Below are 19,355 nucleotides of genomic sequence, written 5' to 3'. Positions count from 1 at the left end.
ATTTGGTTTTCTGCCCAATATTAAACTGGTGGCAATCCTGTAAGAGGACCTGAGAGTGTGAGCAGCCTTATTAGAAGTGTTGCAGGAGGGCTTGCACCCACCTATTCTGTCTCATCTGATCTGGTTCGGCGCCACTGGCATATAAACAACTGGAAGACAAATATAACCACAAAAGCCATGAAAGCCACCCACGTTTATCTGATAAATTACAAGTTAGCTGTATGTATGTATGTATGTATGTATGTTTCCTTGGCACAGACTGTGCTGTACAACTACTCGGCCAGGGTGATCTCAAATGAAAATAAACACTCTCAGGCTGCTAGGTGCCTATCCGGTGGGCTTTTTTTTCAGCCATTATCCCACGACCAGGCTTCAGTCATGTATAGAATACCTCATAGTGACTGATGTATTACTCAGTATGCTAATGTAAAAGCTTCCCATGTTTTGTGGGTTCTCATGTTGCCAAAAATATCCAAGTGATTAGTGGGGCCTGGAGAGCGATCAGAGCTGACTGCTGTGCAGCTCAAATTTAGGTTCATTATAAAATAATCAGGCTAGTTGACGAGTTGCTCTGAAGGAGCAGCATTCAGTCACTTGAAACATTAACTTGCATCTGCATAGCGACGGCTACCCAGTGACCGATCTTGTTTGCGTGTGTGTGTGTGTGTGTGTGTGTGTGTGTGTGTGTGTGTGTGTGTGTGTGTGTGTGTGTGTGTGTGTGTGTGTGTGTGTGTGTGTGTGTGTGTGTGTGTGTGTGTGTGTGTGTGTGTGTGTGTGTGTGTGTGTGTGTGTGTGTGTGCGCATTTGGGACATACTGAATGGCAACAAGATATGAATAAACAAGATACAATATATTTATGTGTGTGTTGCTGTCTCTGCATCAGTGTCCACGTCTTCAGGAGTGTGTCATTGGTTATATGTCTGTGCAGGCATACATACGTGTGTCTGTGTGTGTGTAGCATTTCACATATGACACAACACATCCCTCCTCGGCTTTTGACTATAGTAAGCAGCTTATCTGTCTGGTGTGTTCATCCGTCTCTCAGGCTCTAACCTTTTGCAGCTTTTGCAGACAAAGGGCTGTTTTTGCCACCCCTTGATAAGGAAGGAGACAAAAGTAGCTCAGAAAGCGTCTGTGTCTCTAATGGCGTCCTATGTGAAAGTGTTGCCCGCGCGACAAGCTTTCTCCCTCAGGGAACCAGAGTAAATGGGGAAGGTGGAACAGGGAAGATTTGGAATAGGAAGCTGTGTAAACATTGTGTTGTAACACGTCCCACAGATCTGAATAAGTGCAGATATAACCAGGAACCCTGTCTGCTCGATATAACGTCCTTGCCATAATACAAATTTGTAAAGGATGTTTTAATATTTATGCAAACTTCTCCAAAATGTGTTTGTCTATTCATTTGAACAGCAGTCAGAAATGTTGTTTTCAGGGGGTTTGGATTTGATGTCTTACAATGCACACATGCAGAATCCAGATTTGAAAAATAAATAAATGTGGCACCTAAGGCTGTGATGATACTCATGATAGCAGTCCATTACCTCCAAATTTATGCGCTCTCCTCTCTTTTTTCCAGATGAGAAGATGACTGGTGATGCTTCTCTGAGAACTACTGATCGTTGACATCGCTCCAGCTTTCCACTTTTCCACTGCAACACATTGAACCACTATTATTAGCGAAAAGGTTCCCTGGATCGTCTGCATACAGTGCACAATGGCTTCTGCACTGTGGAGGTGTCCGTGGTTTCGCTGCCTCTTGCTTTTCCTCTTTTGCTTTCAGTGTTCACAAGGTGAGTAACCATGGAGTTACGTGGCTAATGTTATTGTGGTCAACCTTTTTCAAAAAACACTTATTATTCAGCTATGAATGAGTGGAATTTATTAGCACACATTTTTTTGTACGTAATAATAATCTCCTCCAGTGCCTTTACCCTTGAAGAGTGAAAAATGTGTTTCAAACACTTTCACTGAAATCGAGTGCTAATTAATGACACATTCACTCACACATTGTATTCACTTTCAGAACAACAGTCAAACGGTTTGTCATAGTTCTTCCCATTAATAACTGTTCATAGCTGCACCTTTTCTGCACATTTGGAGGTATTGTAGCCGCAGAGAATACGTTCCTTTTTATTTTTGCCTAAACCAAATCATTCTGAACATTAGGGGTACCTGAAAGCATCAAAAGTACGATACTTGATTCAGTGCCAGACGCTGGAACTAGGAAAGTATGTGTCAGTGTTTTTAATTGTCTGCAATGACATCCCAAGGCTCTTTTTTGGTTCCTTCCCTCACTTTTGATTAGTGCATTTGGCTGTAATTACAAGTATTGTCACAAAACACTCCTGTCTGTTACATGCCCATCAAAACCACTGATGTTGGTGTGTCTGCTTAATGATGATCATTAGATTTTTCCCTCTTTCTATCCCATTGTACTGGGGAACAAAGTAACCCAAAATCACATGCTTGTGTGCCAAGCATTGATTACAGATAGATCGTTGAATCACTGTATTTTCGGGGCTTCCTATTCAATTTAAATGTATCCTTTTTTCTCCATCGGCTGTTTTGTTCTGATAGATTTCTCTTGCAGTTTTATTTTAGGCTATGGTGTAAAATGTGTTAACAAAGACATATTGCAATAGAGCCCGCTATCCCAGCTTTCAAGCAGAGATGCATTTTTTTTAGCAGATAAGCAATCTTAGATAATATAAAAGTCTTATTGAGGCAATTGAAGAACTGAATAGTCCTGTTGGATTTGTTAAAGAAGAATACTGCTTGGTATGCAGAACGCTCAGGTTTTGGGTTTCAGTTGATGCGAGGGCTCTCCGGTCTAAGAATGCATATTTGCCCATCCATCAATGAAGGAGTGTGTGTGTGTGTGTGTGTGTGTGTGTGTGTGTGTGTGTCCCCGTGTGTGTGTCCGTGTGTCCTTCTGAAAACAATATCTGATTCTATCAACATGCCACTCACTTCCAGTTTGTCCAGCCCTGAGGGCCTGCATCCTTATGATCTATGCTTCCATCATAGTGCCAGCAACAAAAGTCCACTTGATAATTACCTCCTGTCCCTTACCAGGAGAGAGTATAATCAGGTTATCGCTTTCAACCAAAACATTCCTCACTCTGAATGAAATGCTCTGCTGAAAGAAAGTGAGTTTTCTTTCTCTTGGTATTGACCTCACGGGCCAGTGGGGAGGATGAATATCGGTTGGGCCTGTTCTGACAAACTTAATAAAGATTAATCACTTGCAAGTGTTCAGTTAAAGGTATAACCCTTAAAACAGATTTAATCTATACTTTTAATAGCAAGGTAAAATAATCAAAGTGTTGAACTGACAGTTTAAATATCTTTTGAATCTGAAGCTCCCCTCAGTTTTAAGGTCGTAGCGAAGTTTAGTAAAACGTTTTTAAAAAACCTCTGACCCCTAACTTCTCATTATGAAACAGCAAACAGACACAATGTGTGACTTGCTGCTGAACATAATTTAGTATCTTAAGAGAAATTACCTCAGGAGTTGTTACCAAAAACATAGCTAAAGAAATGTAATATTGGCCTCACATTCAGCTGGTTGCCAGAATTAAGACCCCAAATGCTAATGTTGTTCTCCAAGGGCAGCTTTGATATGGTGTGAAGGAAGAAAATAGAAAACGTTCACATTATTATCACTGAGATGAATACACTAACGCTAGGTTGTGTTCATGCTTCGCTCTCCTGGGAATTTCTTGGGTGTGTGTGAAGTTATTTTGAATCCAGCAATGGCACTTTGGACCCTTCACCTGACGCACCAGATGGTTGGTACGCAGAACCGTTTGAGAAGCTGTCATTGAGATAAGGTTTGGAAAAGGATAGGTAATTTTAAAAGTGTGCTTGGCAGGTTATTGGATGAACCATCTGTCTATTACCCTCTATCATGGGCTACTTCAACCAATCAGATCAACAAAGCAGTCCTTAGCTGTAGTCAATCGGGAATAGAGAGTGAACGTATCTTCTCGATTGGGAAAAGCCTTCAGCGATTCTTTGCTCTTGTTTCTGTGAAGAAATACTCTCCAGTTGTGATAACTGATAATAGCAAAGTTTTAACACAAACCTCTTAAGTACCCGGCATCACACCTGATGACTATTTCTGAAAATGTATACCATATTTATTATGAAAAATGGCATTAAATTATCTCACTTATTATTATTCTTAATGACTCTATTTTAGTATTTTTAAATGGTATAATGGAGGAGAGAGATGCAACATCACATAGACAATTCTCTCTGTATATACTATTAGTTGGTCTCAATCTTTTTACTCCATTTTTCTTTATCCTTGGGATGTCGTGTAACAGATCTGGACTCTCCTGCTAAAGTTAAGTAGGGCATGCAGATCTCAGATTTGTTTTAGATGCTTCAGACTGCCCAGTTAGCCATTATGAAAGAAGACTTCAAGATTCAAAGGGAGTGGCCACAAAGATGAGGCATTCGCACAGGAACATATCTGCTGTGACTGAATGAAAGCTGTTATTTGAGTGTTTAAAGTAAAGAAAGCCAGGTTTGAGGGAGGATTATATTGCAAGTCTAGTGTCAACGCTTTTAGTTGACTGATGTATTTAAAAGCCAAAAGCAGAGAGGGCACTTTGGCCTTCATATATAAATATTGCACAAAAGGGAAAAGTAAAAGATTAAGGGGCTTGTGTTATATCTGCAGAGATGGGGATCAGAGTGAAAAGTCAGTGTTTGTTTAGTATGGACAGAGAAAACGAATGAGGGACATTAATATTCAGTTTATTTTAATAATCAAGTCAGTAGAAATACAAATCTTGCATAAAGAAAAAAGGATAAATTCCTTAAAAAAATTCTGCTCTGTTCTTTCTGTTAGTTTTGAACCCCCCCCCCCCCACTGCTCTGGATAAAATGCTGCACTTTTCTCTCCAAGGGGGATTGTGAAATATTCCTCGGTTGAACATACCATCATGCTTGTGTTTCTCCCCAAAAGGTTGTAAAGGTTAACAATACATCTGAGCACAACATTTGTCTCAAGCAGTGCCATACATTGTGCAGATAAAGGAAACTCCCTTGTGCCACACTGGCATTTCCAGTCGTGGGGTTGACTGAATGGAGAAGCCATTGTGCTCTAACTCCTCTCTGGCCCCGGGCCATACACATCCAGTCTGTCATCCATTGATATGCTTGGCTTGCCATTTTATAATTCATATTGAATGTCCATGCCAGGGCGATCATGACTTATCAGCTAAACCATGGGAGATTCACAGATGACTGGTCAATCTGTGTGGTGAGGAAGGAAAAAAAAAAAATCTGATACGTCCGCCTTGAAGGAAAATTCTGCCCAAATGAAAGTATTTCAAGAAAAAAGGCTTGGGTTCATCATCTGGATTAAATGGACTTTCTTGCCCCCTTGTAGACAGATAAATGATATATGACATAGTTTGTCTCCTTTAATTTCAAATCTGTTGTATAAGCGTTTGCTACAATCCTTGCAGTATGCAGCTTTTCAGTCAATGTCCGGAGCACCAGATGTATTTCTGTAAAGCATTTCACAACAATGAGCTATTAACAGTAACCGAAGAACTGGAAAATGTTGTGGGAGAACACGAAACTGAAATGAGCCTAAGACAGATGAATCTCGAGGATCAGTATTTCACTCAGAGGAAATTAAATACAATATCACCCCTGATAGGGTCAGCTTAGATTTATTACAATAGCGATTTCCTGAGTTAGTTTTTTGTATAGCAAAATCAGCAAGACATGTCTCCATCCAGTATGCGACTGTGAGAGCAACACTTTTTTCCCTTTAGATGAGAAGCTTGCTTTTTATTATGTGTTGGACTTGATTGTAAAAGCTGTTGTTACATAGCCAGCTGATGAACTAACACTTAATTTATTTGACTAGGAGCAGCAGTTTTCTGACAGTTTGATTTCATTTGTTAAGCACGCCTTAAATCTCTCTTGCTCGGAGCATCTTGGAGCCGTTCCATTCACACCCCTTATGGTAACAAGTTGTATAAACATTGGAGCAGATGCCTACCTCACTCTTTCCTTTCTTAAATGCTGTCCGCACATTTCTTTTTCTCCAGGCAGCTTAATTCAAATAATAGATGAGTCCCGCTTACAACCACAAAGTAGTTTGCCTCAGAGTCTAAACTCTTGGATTTGCTCGGTGTAAGTTTGCTTCACAGGAGGGTTCAGCTGTCAAAACAAAGTAATGCATTTAATCTTGAGTGGAAGCAGAAGGGTTTTGTATAAGTCTACTCTAATGAAAGCTGTTGAGTTTCTTTCCTTTATTAGTGTGAGGGGAGGTCATTGCCAACAGTATAAAATCAGGTTTGGAACAAAGACAGGTATTTACGGAGGCAACAACAACCTGTTGGATTTCAGTGTGGTTCCATATTTACCCAGTACTTTGAAATAGCTCGGAGGCATGTCAGAACTAATTTAATTTGAAAAAAAAGGAGCTAAACAAACATTTCAAAACAAAGGAAGTCATATAACATTTAACACCAAAGGGACTTTGTGCTTTGGCAAAAAAAGCAGATTGTTACTTTCACTAAATACCTGCGGCAGCAAATTTTGTTTTTCAGAACAGCCGCTCCTGCAGTTGTTTTTTGTTTTAATTGCAGTACATTTGAAGCATTAATTTGTTGAAGCGACCTTCATTTTTGAGACACATCATGTGTACAAAAACCACAAAGGCCATTACTACAAACAACCCTTGCTATTACAAAAGAATAAGAGTCATCAGTTATATTTACTCGGTGTGAACGTAAAAACAAAAAAGATGCCATGCTTTTTCTGTCCTCCTCCCTCTGTATCAGATATGTCATAACACCTCAGGTCTTACTGTTTTGTTTTTGCTGGTAATGATTTACAAAGTAACAGCTGGGGGTAAGACTAGTGTCGACAGTAGGGGAAGGATGGCGATCAATAGAAGAAATGATGATGGATTCTGTAAATGTGCTTCTCTGTGCCATTTAAGTGTGATTTTAGTGCGCACAGATTTTCTGATGTGTCTTTTCTTTAAACACAGAAGGAGAGGTACAAGTGGGTGAATATAAGATGAAAGTGTTCCTACTTTGGTTCTCCAGTGGTTTTTCCTTTATTTTACTCAGTTGTTCATGGCTTATGGTCATGTGTGGTTCAAACCAGTGTAATAATGTGTGTTGAGTCGCTCTCTCTGGCTGTGTCTGTCGGCTAGCTCTCGCTACAGGCCATGAATGCAGCTCTGTTGCTTTCACTGTATTAGTAATCTCCTCAGGCTAGAGGCTGTGCCATAGAGCATGACCACACATTTTTTGTCCAGGAATTAAATGTCACCTAAGGGTGGGTCACCTGCAAACAAAAGGCCACCAGCCGATTTGCAGGTATAAACAGTATAAGATAAGGAATCCCTCTCCTGCCGTGCAGGAAATTGAATAAGTAGGCAGCAAGAAAAATGCCAGGGAATCGGGAAAGCACAAAGAAAGTTTTTGTATGCCTAGCACTATTGGTATTGATCCCCTCTTGTACCTTATATATCCCCAGTGAGTGCGTCGGTCACAATGGCCTCATCGAAGACCATAGGCAGGAAACTGTCTGTCATCAAAATCTCTCCATCTGTGCGTCTCTTATCAGTGCTCCTGTTTTCTGCTCGCATTGACCGGAATGTTGGTGGAAGGGAATGGGGCAAGGTCATCACGCTCAAGCCAATCAAAGTGGTCAGTGTTCCAGAGATAGCAGCGGGTTATTGCCAAGGAATGTGCCTGGATGTTTTTTTTCATAGACTTTCCTGGTAAATCTCAGAGAGCCTCCAAACAGAGCTGTGTAAAATTCCACAAAGGCTTCCCCTGTTGCACCGTATGTACATTCACATGTGTGTGCATATACACGGTCTGCTAGCAATGTCTTTGTGTGCAAGTGGGACTTTTGACGGGCCTCTTTGACCTGCAAAGCCTGGCTTACATGCCTTATGGAGACGGCTAAAGGCGTTTATTCAATAAAAAAGCATAAAACTAAATCATCAAACCCACAGCCTGCTCTTGGTAATGCTAGCTCGGCTGCAACTGCTGCGTGACCCTCGCCTTGCAGATTGCAGCTGAGACCATGAGAGTCACCCTAGTATGTATGTGTCGACTTTATTATCCTGAAACTGGAGTGCTAAACCTTTTTTACATTTTGTCAACCAGAAGTCCAGTCTTGTTGCAGTGTATGCAGTCTGGAAAAATGGCTGCAGCCAGATAAACATTGCGAGCAGGAGCTCAGGATGTGTCCTGGAGACTTTTCTGATAAGAATCATCCATTAATCTAAGCCAGCACAGACTCGGTCTTAAGTGCAAAAAAGTTGTATTTCATTTTGCATTTGAATGAGAAAAAGATAAAATCACATTCTTGAGTTAGGCTAAAACGGCACTAAAATTGCACTGCGCAAGTTCATCTACATAAACACAACTTCAGCTACTCACTTTGGCTAAAGTGGGTTTATTTGGAGACACTAAAGCACCAAAATGGATTTGCTCCCAGTGAAAGTGATAGCACCACTGCATTAAAGGCTACTTCAGGCTCTGCATGAAGATAAAGACTGTGTCTCTTATCAGAATTGTCTGTTCATTATCACCGAGAGGCCCTGATCTCTGTTCCTTGTCATCCCTGTAGTCCGTGGCTCATTATTCATGTAATCCGTGTTCCAGTTGCAGCTTCTCCTGACACCATGTCTATGTGACGTACTTAGTAAGCCGGCTCGGCTTGGCTTGGCTCGGCTCTGTACGTGCAGGGCTAGGTGGAGGATGGTTGATTAAGAGGGTGAAGTGGGGAGCCTCTGCCCCAGCAAACAAGAACAGAGACACAAGCATGTGATGGAGACAAACCCACATCCTCCTCCTCCTCCTCCTCTTTCCCAACTCCCATCCTCCATTTTTCCCCTCTCCATCCGCACCCTCAGGGAGGCACCTGACTTATTCTGAGACATTTTCTTGAGCGGAAAATCCAGCGGGGGTTTAAGTGCAAGGGTAAAATATGGGCTTTGAGGGGAGTTAAGCATCACTCAGGGTAGATCAAACCTGTGAAACTATACCCCCTGATGCATTAAGACGGGTTTCTTTAACTCACCTCTTTCTGAATGTTTCATCAACTTCCCTGCAAAAAACAGATATGATAGAGATTGAACATGCAATGAACTAATTCTGTCAGAGTGGATCCCCCCGGGAGCATATAGGTGTTTTTTATCTTCTAAGTCGAACACTGTTTTTAAATTTTTAAGTTTAGCCTCTGTGACAGTTATTTGTATCTTTTATTAAAGGGTTGTTTTCTCAGTAGACTATACAATGTGTCGAATTATACTTTGCTTTTATCCGAGTGATGTGTACATGAACCCAGACAAAAGACAAGATTGCATCTCGTAGCATCTCTGCAACTGAATTATTCTTGTCACTTGTCCCTGTTACTTATATTAAGCACTGATCCTTATTACATTTAGAGGATTATATTGGTGATGTAATGATGCCTCCCTGTTTTCTGCTGGTTTTCTTTGATGTGCGCCCGCAGGGTCAGGGATCATCCTACTAATCGACAGGGGAAAAAACTTGATTCTCGAGGCCAAATTAAGACACAGTCATTATAGCCCTCCACTTTTTACTTATGTTGTCACTCCCTCGGGAGAAGTTCTTCATCTGGTTTCCACTCTGCAGCTGAGCCGGCTGTTCTGTTGAACCAAAGTAATCCGCTCTGTAGACTGTGCATCAGTTTTGTCAAAAACTCAGCATTTCCTGTGAGTTGTTGTAATTCCAGACATCAAAATAAAACATTCTGTGCATTTCAAGTACTTCATGAACATCGACGGGTTGTTAGATGCTTCATAAAGGGGTTTGCACGGGTGTATTTTTCAACCTTGGTCTTACTCTCATAATTGGATATTTTGAGAGATCTATATTTTCAGGCACATTTTAAACAGCCGCCACCTCTGTTCCAGAGATCCAGGGAATGTGACTCCGGCAACAGCATATACAAATATATTCAAAGCAGATTAATGTAAATCAAATGTAACTTTGAAAGCTTTTGGAGAATTGGGAAGCCACTCTAATTTTAGTTAATGTCTTGTATGCATTTTTTTAATCTTTAAAAGGAAGGTGAGAGCGTGTCCCATTAGTCCTAATGATCACAATTATGAGAATAAGCAGATTTTGCCTTTAAATGAATGATGCTTACCTTTAAAAAAGCATTACATTTCACGCCTGCAGCTGGTGTGATACGCTAAAGCTTTCTCTAAATAGTCCCACCTGAGGAGTTAAGAGGCAACAGCAGGGTCTGCATGCTTATCCTCAGCAATATGATAAATCCTCAATCTTAAACCCCTTCATCGAGACATGCGTCAAAATTGAGCTTGTGATTTACTCCTCCTTCATTTTTTTTAATACAAAAAACATTCAGAACATGAATTAGAGGAAAGGCCATGGCAATGAATACAAATGGTGGCTTTGGAAAGTGAAGTGGCTACAGAGAATTAATGTATCTCCAAAAGGAGAAAAGAGATATGACTCAGCGTGCCTCATCTCACCACAAATGGACTCCATCTATGTGACTCCTATATTGCCAGTTTCTATTTTAGAATACTTATATCGGAATCAAGAGTGTCTGATAGCAGTTGTCTGGGAAAGGCAGGAGTAGCCCCGGGGTTTGTGGTCTTGTCTGACATCGTCTTTAGAAACAATTCCCAGCAAGGTAGACTAGAGGAGGACTAAAGTGTCATGGGAAATGGTGCCATATGTCCAACTAGATTTCCAGTGTTGCACCGCATTTTGGCAGTTGAAATGAAATATGAGCCCTTGTGGCAGAATGAGGAGATCTCCGGGTGTTGTCTGTATATGAAAAGCAGGTGTTATTTTGTGAATCCCAAATCTCCTTTCTCATCTCCCACCTCGGTCCTCTGTGTCTCTCACTTCTGACGGGAGGTCATGTACTGCATTTGTGAATATGTGTCGCACATTTTTGGCAGCAACAGTGAATGCCTTTAAAATGTAGGAATGAGGGAATGGAAATTTTGAGTGTTGTCTTTGTTCTTTGTACAGTGTAAGCCGAATTTGTATTAGGGTTGTCGGTTTGAAGGCATGCGCATGGAGAGTGATGTGTAGTTTTGTTTTGCTTAATGCATAAAAGGTCTAACACAATGGACTCTTGGATTCAAAAAAATTTAAGCTAATTTTATTTATTGGCAAGTGATCAAAAAGGTCCAGTGAACAGACTAGAGATACTGCAGTAAAAAAGAAAAGAGCTGGAAAGGCAAACATAGATGACGCTTTGTTCCGTAATACTTAATACTCAGAATTTAAATATGTTTTTCTTTTTTTCCCCACTTTATTAATTCCCATTCAAAATCTCCAACAGAGCAAAAGATGTTGTAAGACCATTTTGTCCCTCCGGATATTGGATTACGGCGGCATCCCCTGCTGATGGAGGAAAAGCTTGACTCTTAAGATCTGCGCTTTCTTCCTAAGATGTTGGTTACCAGTAATATCGGGAGTAAAACAACATAAAAAGACAAACAATCTTGAAGTACTCCTGCTGGGACCACGGTGGGGGCACTCTTATTTGACTAAAGGCTACACTCTCCTTTATGCTGCAGAGAAAGCGTCCCTGTCAAACCCAAGCCCAGAACAATGGGGGCCAGCCTTGGGGGAAAAGGGCCATTTGCATGCAGCTGTTTGCCGTTTCCAGGACCACAAAGGCCAATCAAAGGAGCCTTAATGGAGGATGACAAGCGTCAAACAACGCCTTTGCTCTCTGTCTGTGCAGGCCCTCGCCACTCCGTCTACCCTCCAAAAAATGGCCTAGTTTTTTTTCTTTTCTTTTGGGCTGATCAAACATTCCTTTAGCTCTTTCTCCCACTGTCTGATATCCCGACGCTGTGGAGTTTTTAGGGTTAAAGGTTAGTCGCGACAGCTAATACACAGAGCAGCAAAGAACATCTTCTCCACATGTGTGTTATGGTCTGGTGCGTGCACTTGCCAAATGGCAATACCGACACCAAAACCTCAATTATCTTTTCCCTTCATCTCCAGGGTTTTAAAGCCACCAAGTGTATCTCTGTGGATGGTTTCAGATGCATCCATGTGAGCCACAGTACTACTTCCAATTTCAGGGGTGTTGATAGAAAACAAAATATGTATTATGAGGGAGGGGATTGTCGCTAGTGAATTATAGACTGTCAACTGGAGAAGAACAGAAACTCCCAGAATACAACATATTGAGAACCAGTCCTTGGTCGCTGCTTTGCTCTCCTGAGCTCAATAGACGGCTTAGCAGGCAGGTCAGGGGGAGGAATCTCAAAAGCTACTTCCCTCGCAGTCACTCACTGACCAGAATGCATGATAAGGCTTCGTGTCAACAAGGCCAGGAATAGGGATCACAGCCAATTATGGCTAAGTCAAAGTGGTTACCATGGCAATTTGGCAAAGTGGTCATATAAAGCATTTTTCAATTCCCTCACCGATTGTATAATTTTACTGTTGATCTAAGGTACAGACACAGAGAGAGCAGGCTTTTCTTTTTCTTCTTCTTTTTTTACACACAACCCAGGACCGTGTCATAGATTGTTTTCATACAGTTTTCTTGCCACCGTTTTCCCTGCAGCTGCTGCCCTTCTGTCGCAGTTTTCAACTGCTGCAAAGTTTAGCAGTCAAAGCACAGAACGCAAGATGAAAAGCTTTTCATACCTCCCTAAGACATTGACATTTGTGCACACAAACAATCTTCGTCCCCTTTTCCGAAATGTCACAAAACTTGACTAAACCAAGACAAAAAATACCTACATCCAGAAACCTTTGTTGTACCAAGGCTTTCTTTACTTAGCTGTGCTTAAAGCCTGTGATCTTTAGTAACATACAGTTGAGTCCACCCAAAAATATTCCCTTAAATTCAGTTCTCGTCCTACAGAGCAAAATATTTTCTTTTATATACATTTTAAATATTTAGACAGATTTGTCGTTACTTGCCCCATTACAAGTTAAAAAGACGGTCATTAATGAGGCCGAGACCATCCGCAGTTTAGAGAAGAAGCAATTTGTTCTTTAGGACGCCAGTACAGTGTAGATACTCCCCTAATTGATGCAGTGTTAGCCTATGACCAGAGAGATCTATACAGGCGAGGGAGGAGGAGGCAGGCAGGGCACAAGCCCAATCAATCGCTTAGCCTCTGTTGACAGCAGCATGCTATCATGCCTTAGTGGTCTGATAGATGGGCAGAGTTGCCAGTGGACAGCCAGAAAAAAGAGGTTATGAAGGCAGATGGCTTCTACATGTGTGAGGGCTTTTTTAGCCGAAAGACGGTCTTTCTGGCTCCGCTCAGAATTTTAAAACCCCATGAAATGCATTCTTTCTGTGTGCTGTCTGTAGCTGCCGCGATAAACCCGTCACTCCTTCCATGAGGAATAGCAGGCGGGATGATCATTAGTTTTTGCAGTAAAGCCGGCGATTTCTCTATGTGTTTTATCATCCACCATTCTGGACAGGTTTTTCGAAAGGTTTGGGTAATTGTAGTGGTTATTGGAATAGATGGAGTGACCCCACAGCCCTCCACTTATGGTTCGGCTACACTGACGTCTCCTAATGAGGTGATAAACAGTCCAGCTAAGCAGAATCTACTGGCCATTAGACAGATCATGGCACTATAATGAAATGTCTAGTGGCCGAATGCCAGACAATTTATACCATTAGTTTCATATTTTGTTATAGAGCTACTACTGCTAGTGCGTGCAGAAGTTTTTCCCTAATATGGGATGACTCCAACATTATATTCTGAACAATGTTTCACAGATGTCTGTTTGCTAGTGTGAAATGTGCAGGCCGACATGGAATATCATTATAAGTGAGCCATGGACAGCAGGCTGAAATGACTAGCAGAAATGTGGGTCGGGGGTTTCAGGGTAGGAATTTCAAGCCAGAACCACTTCAACTCGGGGCAGTGCAAACAATGCTAATTGCGTCAGGCCCTGACTGTCAGAAGCATGAGGATAATTAGAGTGAGGGGGCAAAGTGAACCCGAGGTGGTAAGTGCTGCTACATGACAATGCTCGGGAGCCAATAGGAGAATGGAAAAGGCAACAGGCTGAAAGAAGGGCTAATTAGGAGAGAGCAGTGCAGAAAATACAAATGGTAGCTGCCCCCTCGAGGACCCACTATTGGTACAAACAACAGTGATTATTGACAGCTCATGTAGAGCTCTGCTTGCACTTCTTAAATGGAACACATTTGCATGTTCTACTTAGATTTTACCTAATTGTTTTGTCAGAATTGCAGACACTTAAATTCATTTTTACTCAGAATCATTTTAACCTCAGATAATGGATTTCTTTCTTTCTTTAGTTTTTACTTACTTTTCTCTTTCTTCGAAAATCTGCATATCTGTAGTTCCACCATATTTGTGAGAGGACATTTTATTATTGAGAAGGAGAGAGATACAGAGGAGTAACCTATTTCATTGTTATTTTCTGAAAATGGGACAGATTAGAGTTGAATAGTTAATTTCCCCCCACAGTATAGCTATTTGGCTGCGCTCCCATCTGCTGTGTTGTGTTCCACGTATAGATTTTTCCTACTGTGTGGACTCCAGACTCTTCGATCCCCGACACTGTAAAATGGATTGTATTACACTCCATTCTGCCGGGATTCTGCCTTTTTTTCTATCTTTTCTTGACAGAGCCAGTAAAGCAAAAAAGAAACAAATCAGTCGGCTTGTAAGACTGTAAAACAAACTATTCCCCGTCCAGATAGGTTTGGCTCCGTGGTGGATGTTCTCTAGATGGAGGCCTTCCTGATGCTCTGTAGCCTTTGTGTTTGCACAAGAATTTATGAGGTTACCAATGGTCTCCAGTGACACAGATCTGATGTCTTAGCCAACATCCAAGACCACAGAGAGATGGAGAGATGTATTGTTTCGTCTTTCTCCATTCCTGTATCGCGTGTAATGGCCCGTCTGTTTGAAACTGTGGTAAACATTGGACTGCTGTTGCCTATTTATTTTTTGCCAGGGGATTTATCTGCATGATGTGTGGTCTTATTGTATGGAAGCAGTGATCCTTTCAACTCATTAGTTTTTATTATTTGCCTAAAGTTTCCTCTCTGTGTTTGTGTCTCTGTCAGGGTTCAGCCGTGCGGCCTTGCCTTTCGGGCTGGTCAGGAGGGAGCTCTCATGTGAAGGATATGCAATTGATCTCCGCTGCCCGGGGAGTGATGTCATTATGATCGAGACGGCCAACTACGGCCGAACTGACGACAAGATCTGTGACGCTGACCCATTCCAGATGGAGAACGTCAACTGCTACCTCCCCGATGCCTACAAGATTATATCACAAAGGTAAAATGCTGGGCAGAGGAGGGATCTTTTTTCACAAACAAAACCAGGAGCTGGCAACATATGAACTTCTTTTTTTTCTCTTTCCTGCTGCAACTAACATTTCTGCACACAAAAGAAACGCTTAATTTCTCACCCTGCTTGTGCACCCACATAAATACCGGACAATAAATCAACATGTCACACCTTTTCCCAAATGTTTTCCTTTATTCCCTCATTGACTAGATTATGTAGGTGGTATTTTTAAAGTCAGAAAACTGGGGCGCAGATTCATTCCTGACAGTCAGAAATCGACATCCATGCGGCAGAGCTCTTCACACCAGCTGCGCGTTGTTGCTGCTGTTTGAGTCATAATCAGTGTACCTCAGAAAGACTGCGAGTCATATCAACACCCTCTTAATTCCCTATCTGGAACATTGGCCCTGCTTTGTTCAAACACTTGTTCCTCATTGAAGTGGCTCTGCCTCAGGTAGTGAGCAGTGCCCATCATCATGCCTTTTATCCCGGTTACCCTCTCTCAGAGGCTGCTTTTCCGTCAAACGACAGCACGGCAACACCATAACTCTACTGCTGCCTACCCCTAGAGGTGTGTGTATTTTTAAAGGGCACTGGATGAACTATTCATAAATAGTAACCAGCACTGTTCATCTTCTAAGGCACTGCTCTGTCCTACCGTGCCCCCCCTTAGGCTAACTTCCCCCACCATCTTACTCCTCTGGGTTTTTTCCTTCATTCACCTCTGTATTTACTCCCAGAGGTGCAGCACTACAGAATAGTCTTTTTAAAATCTACAGCTGGGTCCCAGCACTCTCATACTCCTCTTACAGTGTCCATGCCCCTTTGTTTGACTGCAACCTGCTACATTCTGCACCACATCTGTCGACAAAGTTAGACTCCCTCTTGCTGAACTCCAAACTTATCTCCATAGAAGTTTCCCTGGAGGCAGTGTGTGACAGAGGCTTTGAGAAGACTCTGCACCACCAGCCCTTAGCCAGAATTATTCTAATGATTCAGATCAGAGGAAATGGGCTCCTGACCATAATTAAGGTTGATAACCAGGCAAGTTTAAGTAGTCACAAAGCTTTGGGAGACCCTTATCAGTCCTCTTTCAGTCTGCAGCAAACTAAAACAAGGAGGATGTTTAAATGGCGAAACATTAAGACAGCTCTCTGCCCATTTTGAGGAAGATTAACAAAAGGCAGCACCAGAGACAGATAAACAAACATATTAAACAAGACTGGGAAGATAGAAACAGCGGAAAGTCTGTCGAATAGAATAGCAGTTTGTCGGTTTGAAATTACAAGAAAAGTATTCATCAGTAAACCGTTTTTCACAACAAAAGCAACTTGGCAGGATTGAAATGGCTTGATTTTCTTCAACATCTACATGAAAGTGTTTTCTCAATGTTGGAAATGTTTGGTTGGACACATGACTGGATGAAAAATGTATAAAGGCACTGATGGAAACCTATGCCCTGTTTGATATTCAGGTGATCGTTCCATCAAAGATGTCTGGTAAATGCGAGGTGATCCGAACTCTCTTTTTCTCTTTCTCTTATGTCGACATTGTTACATGCACCCATTTTTCTACTAGTGTAGGTTCAGAAACACCCACATACCAACAAAAGACATGATAGATCATCTAAATAAAGCTGCTTTGCAGACTAACATTACCTCATCCAATGGCCATAAATCCTCTGACCCAGTGAGACCAACGTAATAAATGTTTCCCCTCGTCAGAGAAGTAGCTTTTAGATTGAAAGAAATAAGATTCAAACACTTCATGAGCTCAGTGCAATAGGGAGATTACATGCCGCAATTTCAGCAGCAGTTTAAAACTGAGGAAGCGTGTCTAAATGCTTAGCAACAACACCTCCCTTTCCTCCAAAGGATCTAAAAATTGCACCACAAAAAAAACTCCATTGTGGTTTCTCACAATGTAAAAAAATGTGCTGTGGTGGAAGAAGTATTAGATAATTTACAAACCTTGAAAAATCAATCTTTTTGAAATAAACTGAAGAGAGGCAGGAGAATGATCCATCTACTTGCAGTTTGCACAGCTTTACGTCTTTCAGAACATGTTTTGTTTTTTTACAGCTTTAAACCTTAACTGAACAACATTAACTGTGGGTTTTGAAAGTAGCAGAATCATTTGAAAAGTGCTCCATTACAGGTGAAAACATTTGTGTTAAAAGTTTGACTTAAGTCAAATCATTTAAGTATTAAAAATGTACTATTTAAGATGAGCTATTAATGGCTCCTTTCAAGCACTTTATTACTGTAAACATTTTAGTTTAGCTTTATTTTGACTGTTGCAGCAACATGCAAGCCACAATTCAATAGTGTAGCTGGTGGAAGTGGATCAAATATTATTATATATCCATTTCATAGATATTATATTTAAAGATGTATTTTATTAAATGAGTTAAAAACTGGTTTATGGTAAATCTTAACTTAAGTATCTCAAAATGTTACATATGGACAGTACCTGAATAAATGTAGTTTGTATTATATTGTTTTACTAATGTGTCATTCAGACTTTAAAATACCTACATTAAATCGATTGACTCGTTGTATCTGCCGCCAGTCTCTTCACATTTTCATGCAGTGACCTTTGTGCCTCTCAGCTGATCTCACAGCAGTGAAGCCTTGAGAGTGAAACTGTTAAGTGCAGGCGGCACGGTGCTGTCAGTGATGTTTGAGCAGATGCTATTTCTTAACTTCATAATGGCCTTTGCGCCTTTTTATTCATATGCAATGTTTAATAATCCATTAGTTTCAAGTTCAAAGACTTCTGTAATCAAAATACATAGCTGTGAAGCCTGAAAGCAACGTATGTTTCTGGTTCATGTAAATACTTTTACCTCTTTATTCGCGACTTTAACGTCCTGCATAGCTGAAATTGCACAGTCAAGGCCCTGTGAGGATGTTGTGCTGCACAAACCCATTTTGCAGCAACAAAAAGCCTCTTGAATTACTAATGATTCTTTGAAAGTCATGCTCAATGTTGAAATGTGTGTCCAGCTTGCATGACTGCTACTGACCTTTTGAAATATTTATCTCAGGCTTGCAAATTGTTGAATGTCCTACTTTGGTGCCAATTTTTTCTTGTTTGCCTCTGTAATCGTTGACAATATTCTCAATCCCTCGGCCTCAAGAGAACTTGATTGAAGTGGAGCCAATTTCACCCTATACAGTATTTACACAAACTCAGTCCTCTGCTGTTCTTCTTTCCCCCTCTCCGTCTTTACTTGAACTTTCAAAGCACCCAGAAACATCTGCACACAAACACACACACTAACTTTGCAATTCACACAACTGTGTTGATTTACCGATGTGCATTATTTCATACTGGAGGACAAATAACCTCTCATAGAAGGAAACATTCAAGTCGCGTTTGTTGCGCACATGCAAAGGAGGGGCACCGTTTCACCAGAGGCCACCATTCCAGTCCACTCACATGTCATCGCCACCTGTCCCGTGTGTTTAATGAATGTCTTCCCTTTCAATAGCGATATGAAGACGCTGTTAAAGGAAATGCCATTGCTAATTCCTAACATGCCTTAGCTGCTGCTATCTCACTCTCTTATTCATTATCACATCCATTTACATTCATTTACTCTCCTTTTAATGCTTTCATTCCTCTCTGTTTGCCAAGGTTTAATCTTGAATGCATATGTGACAGTCCTGGCTGGGATTTCATCAATATCTTTGTAGCTGTAACATTGAACTTTCCCCCCGCTCTGCATTATTAATGTTGTCATTGCGGAGTACTCTTGCTGTGGGTAGTCATGATGAAATCTCTGGTCAATCTTTTCTTTTTCTAGGTGCAACAACCGTACGCAGTGTGTGGTTATCACTGGCTCTGATGTCTTTCCTGATCCATGCCCTGGCACCTACAAGTACTTAGAGGTCCAGTATGAGTGTGTTCCCTATAGTAAGTATCGCCATCCAAATCTCATACTGAACTCTTATTGTGTGTTTAAAGTGTCTCTGTAGACTAGACAGATGTGCTGTAACTACAGTTTCTATGGTT

At 41.2% G+C, this 19,355-nt stretch overlaps 1 protein-coding gene across 4 annotated transcripts in view; it reads left to right on the top strand.

Moving 5' to 3' along the window:
* LOC134866270 (adhesion G protein-coupled receptor L2-like) overlaps positions 1–19,355 on the top strand; it is a 78,783-nt gene that overhangs the window by 18,633 nt on the left and 40,795 nt on the right. For all 4 annotated transcript variants that reach the window (XM_063886353.1, XM_063886351.1, XM_063886352.1 and 1 more), the window contains exons 2-4: positions 1,581–1,794; positions 15,110–15,323; positions 19,147–19,256. In XM_063886353.1, the coding sequence (XP_063742423.1) occupies positions 1,719–1,794; positions 15,110–15,323; positions 19,147–19,256 (400 nt within the window). In that variant the 5' untranslated portion in view covers positions 1,581–1,718. The remainder of the gene's footprint in view (positions 1–1,580; positions 1,795–15,109; positions 15,324–19,146; positions 19,257–19,355) is intronic.

This window comes from Eleginops maclovinus, chromosome 6, assembly GCF_036324505.1.
Source record: "Eleginops maclovinus isolate JMC-PN-2008 ecotype Puerto Natales chromosome 6, JC_Emac_rtc_rv5, whole genome shotgun sequence".
Classification (NCBI taxonomy): domain Eukaryota; kingdom Metazoa; phylum Chordata; class Actinopteri; order Perciformes; family Eleginopidae; genus Eleginops; species Eleginops maclovinus.
This window is presented reverse-complemented; position numbering and strand designations above follow the sequence as displayed.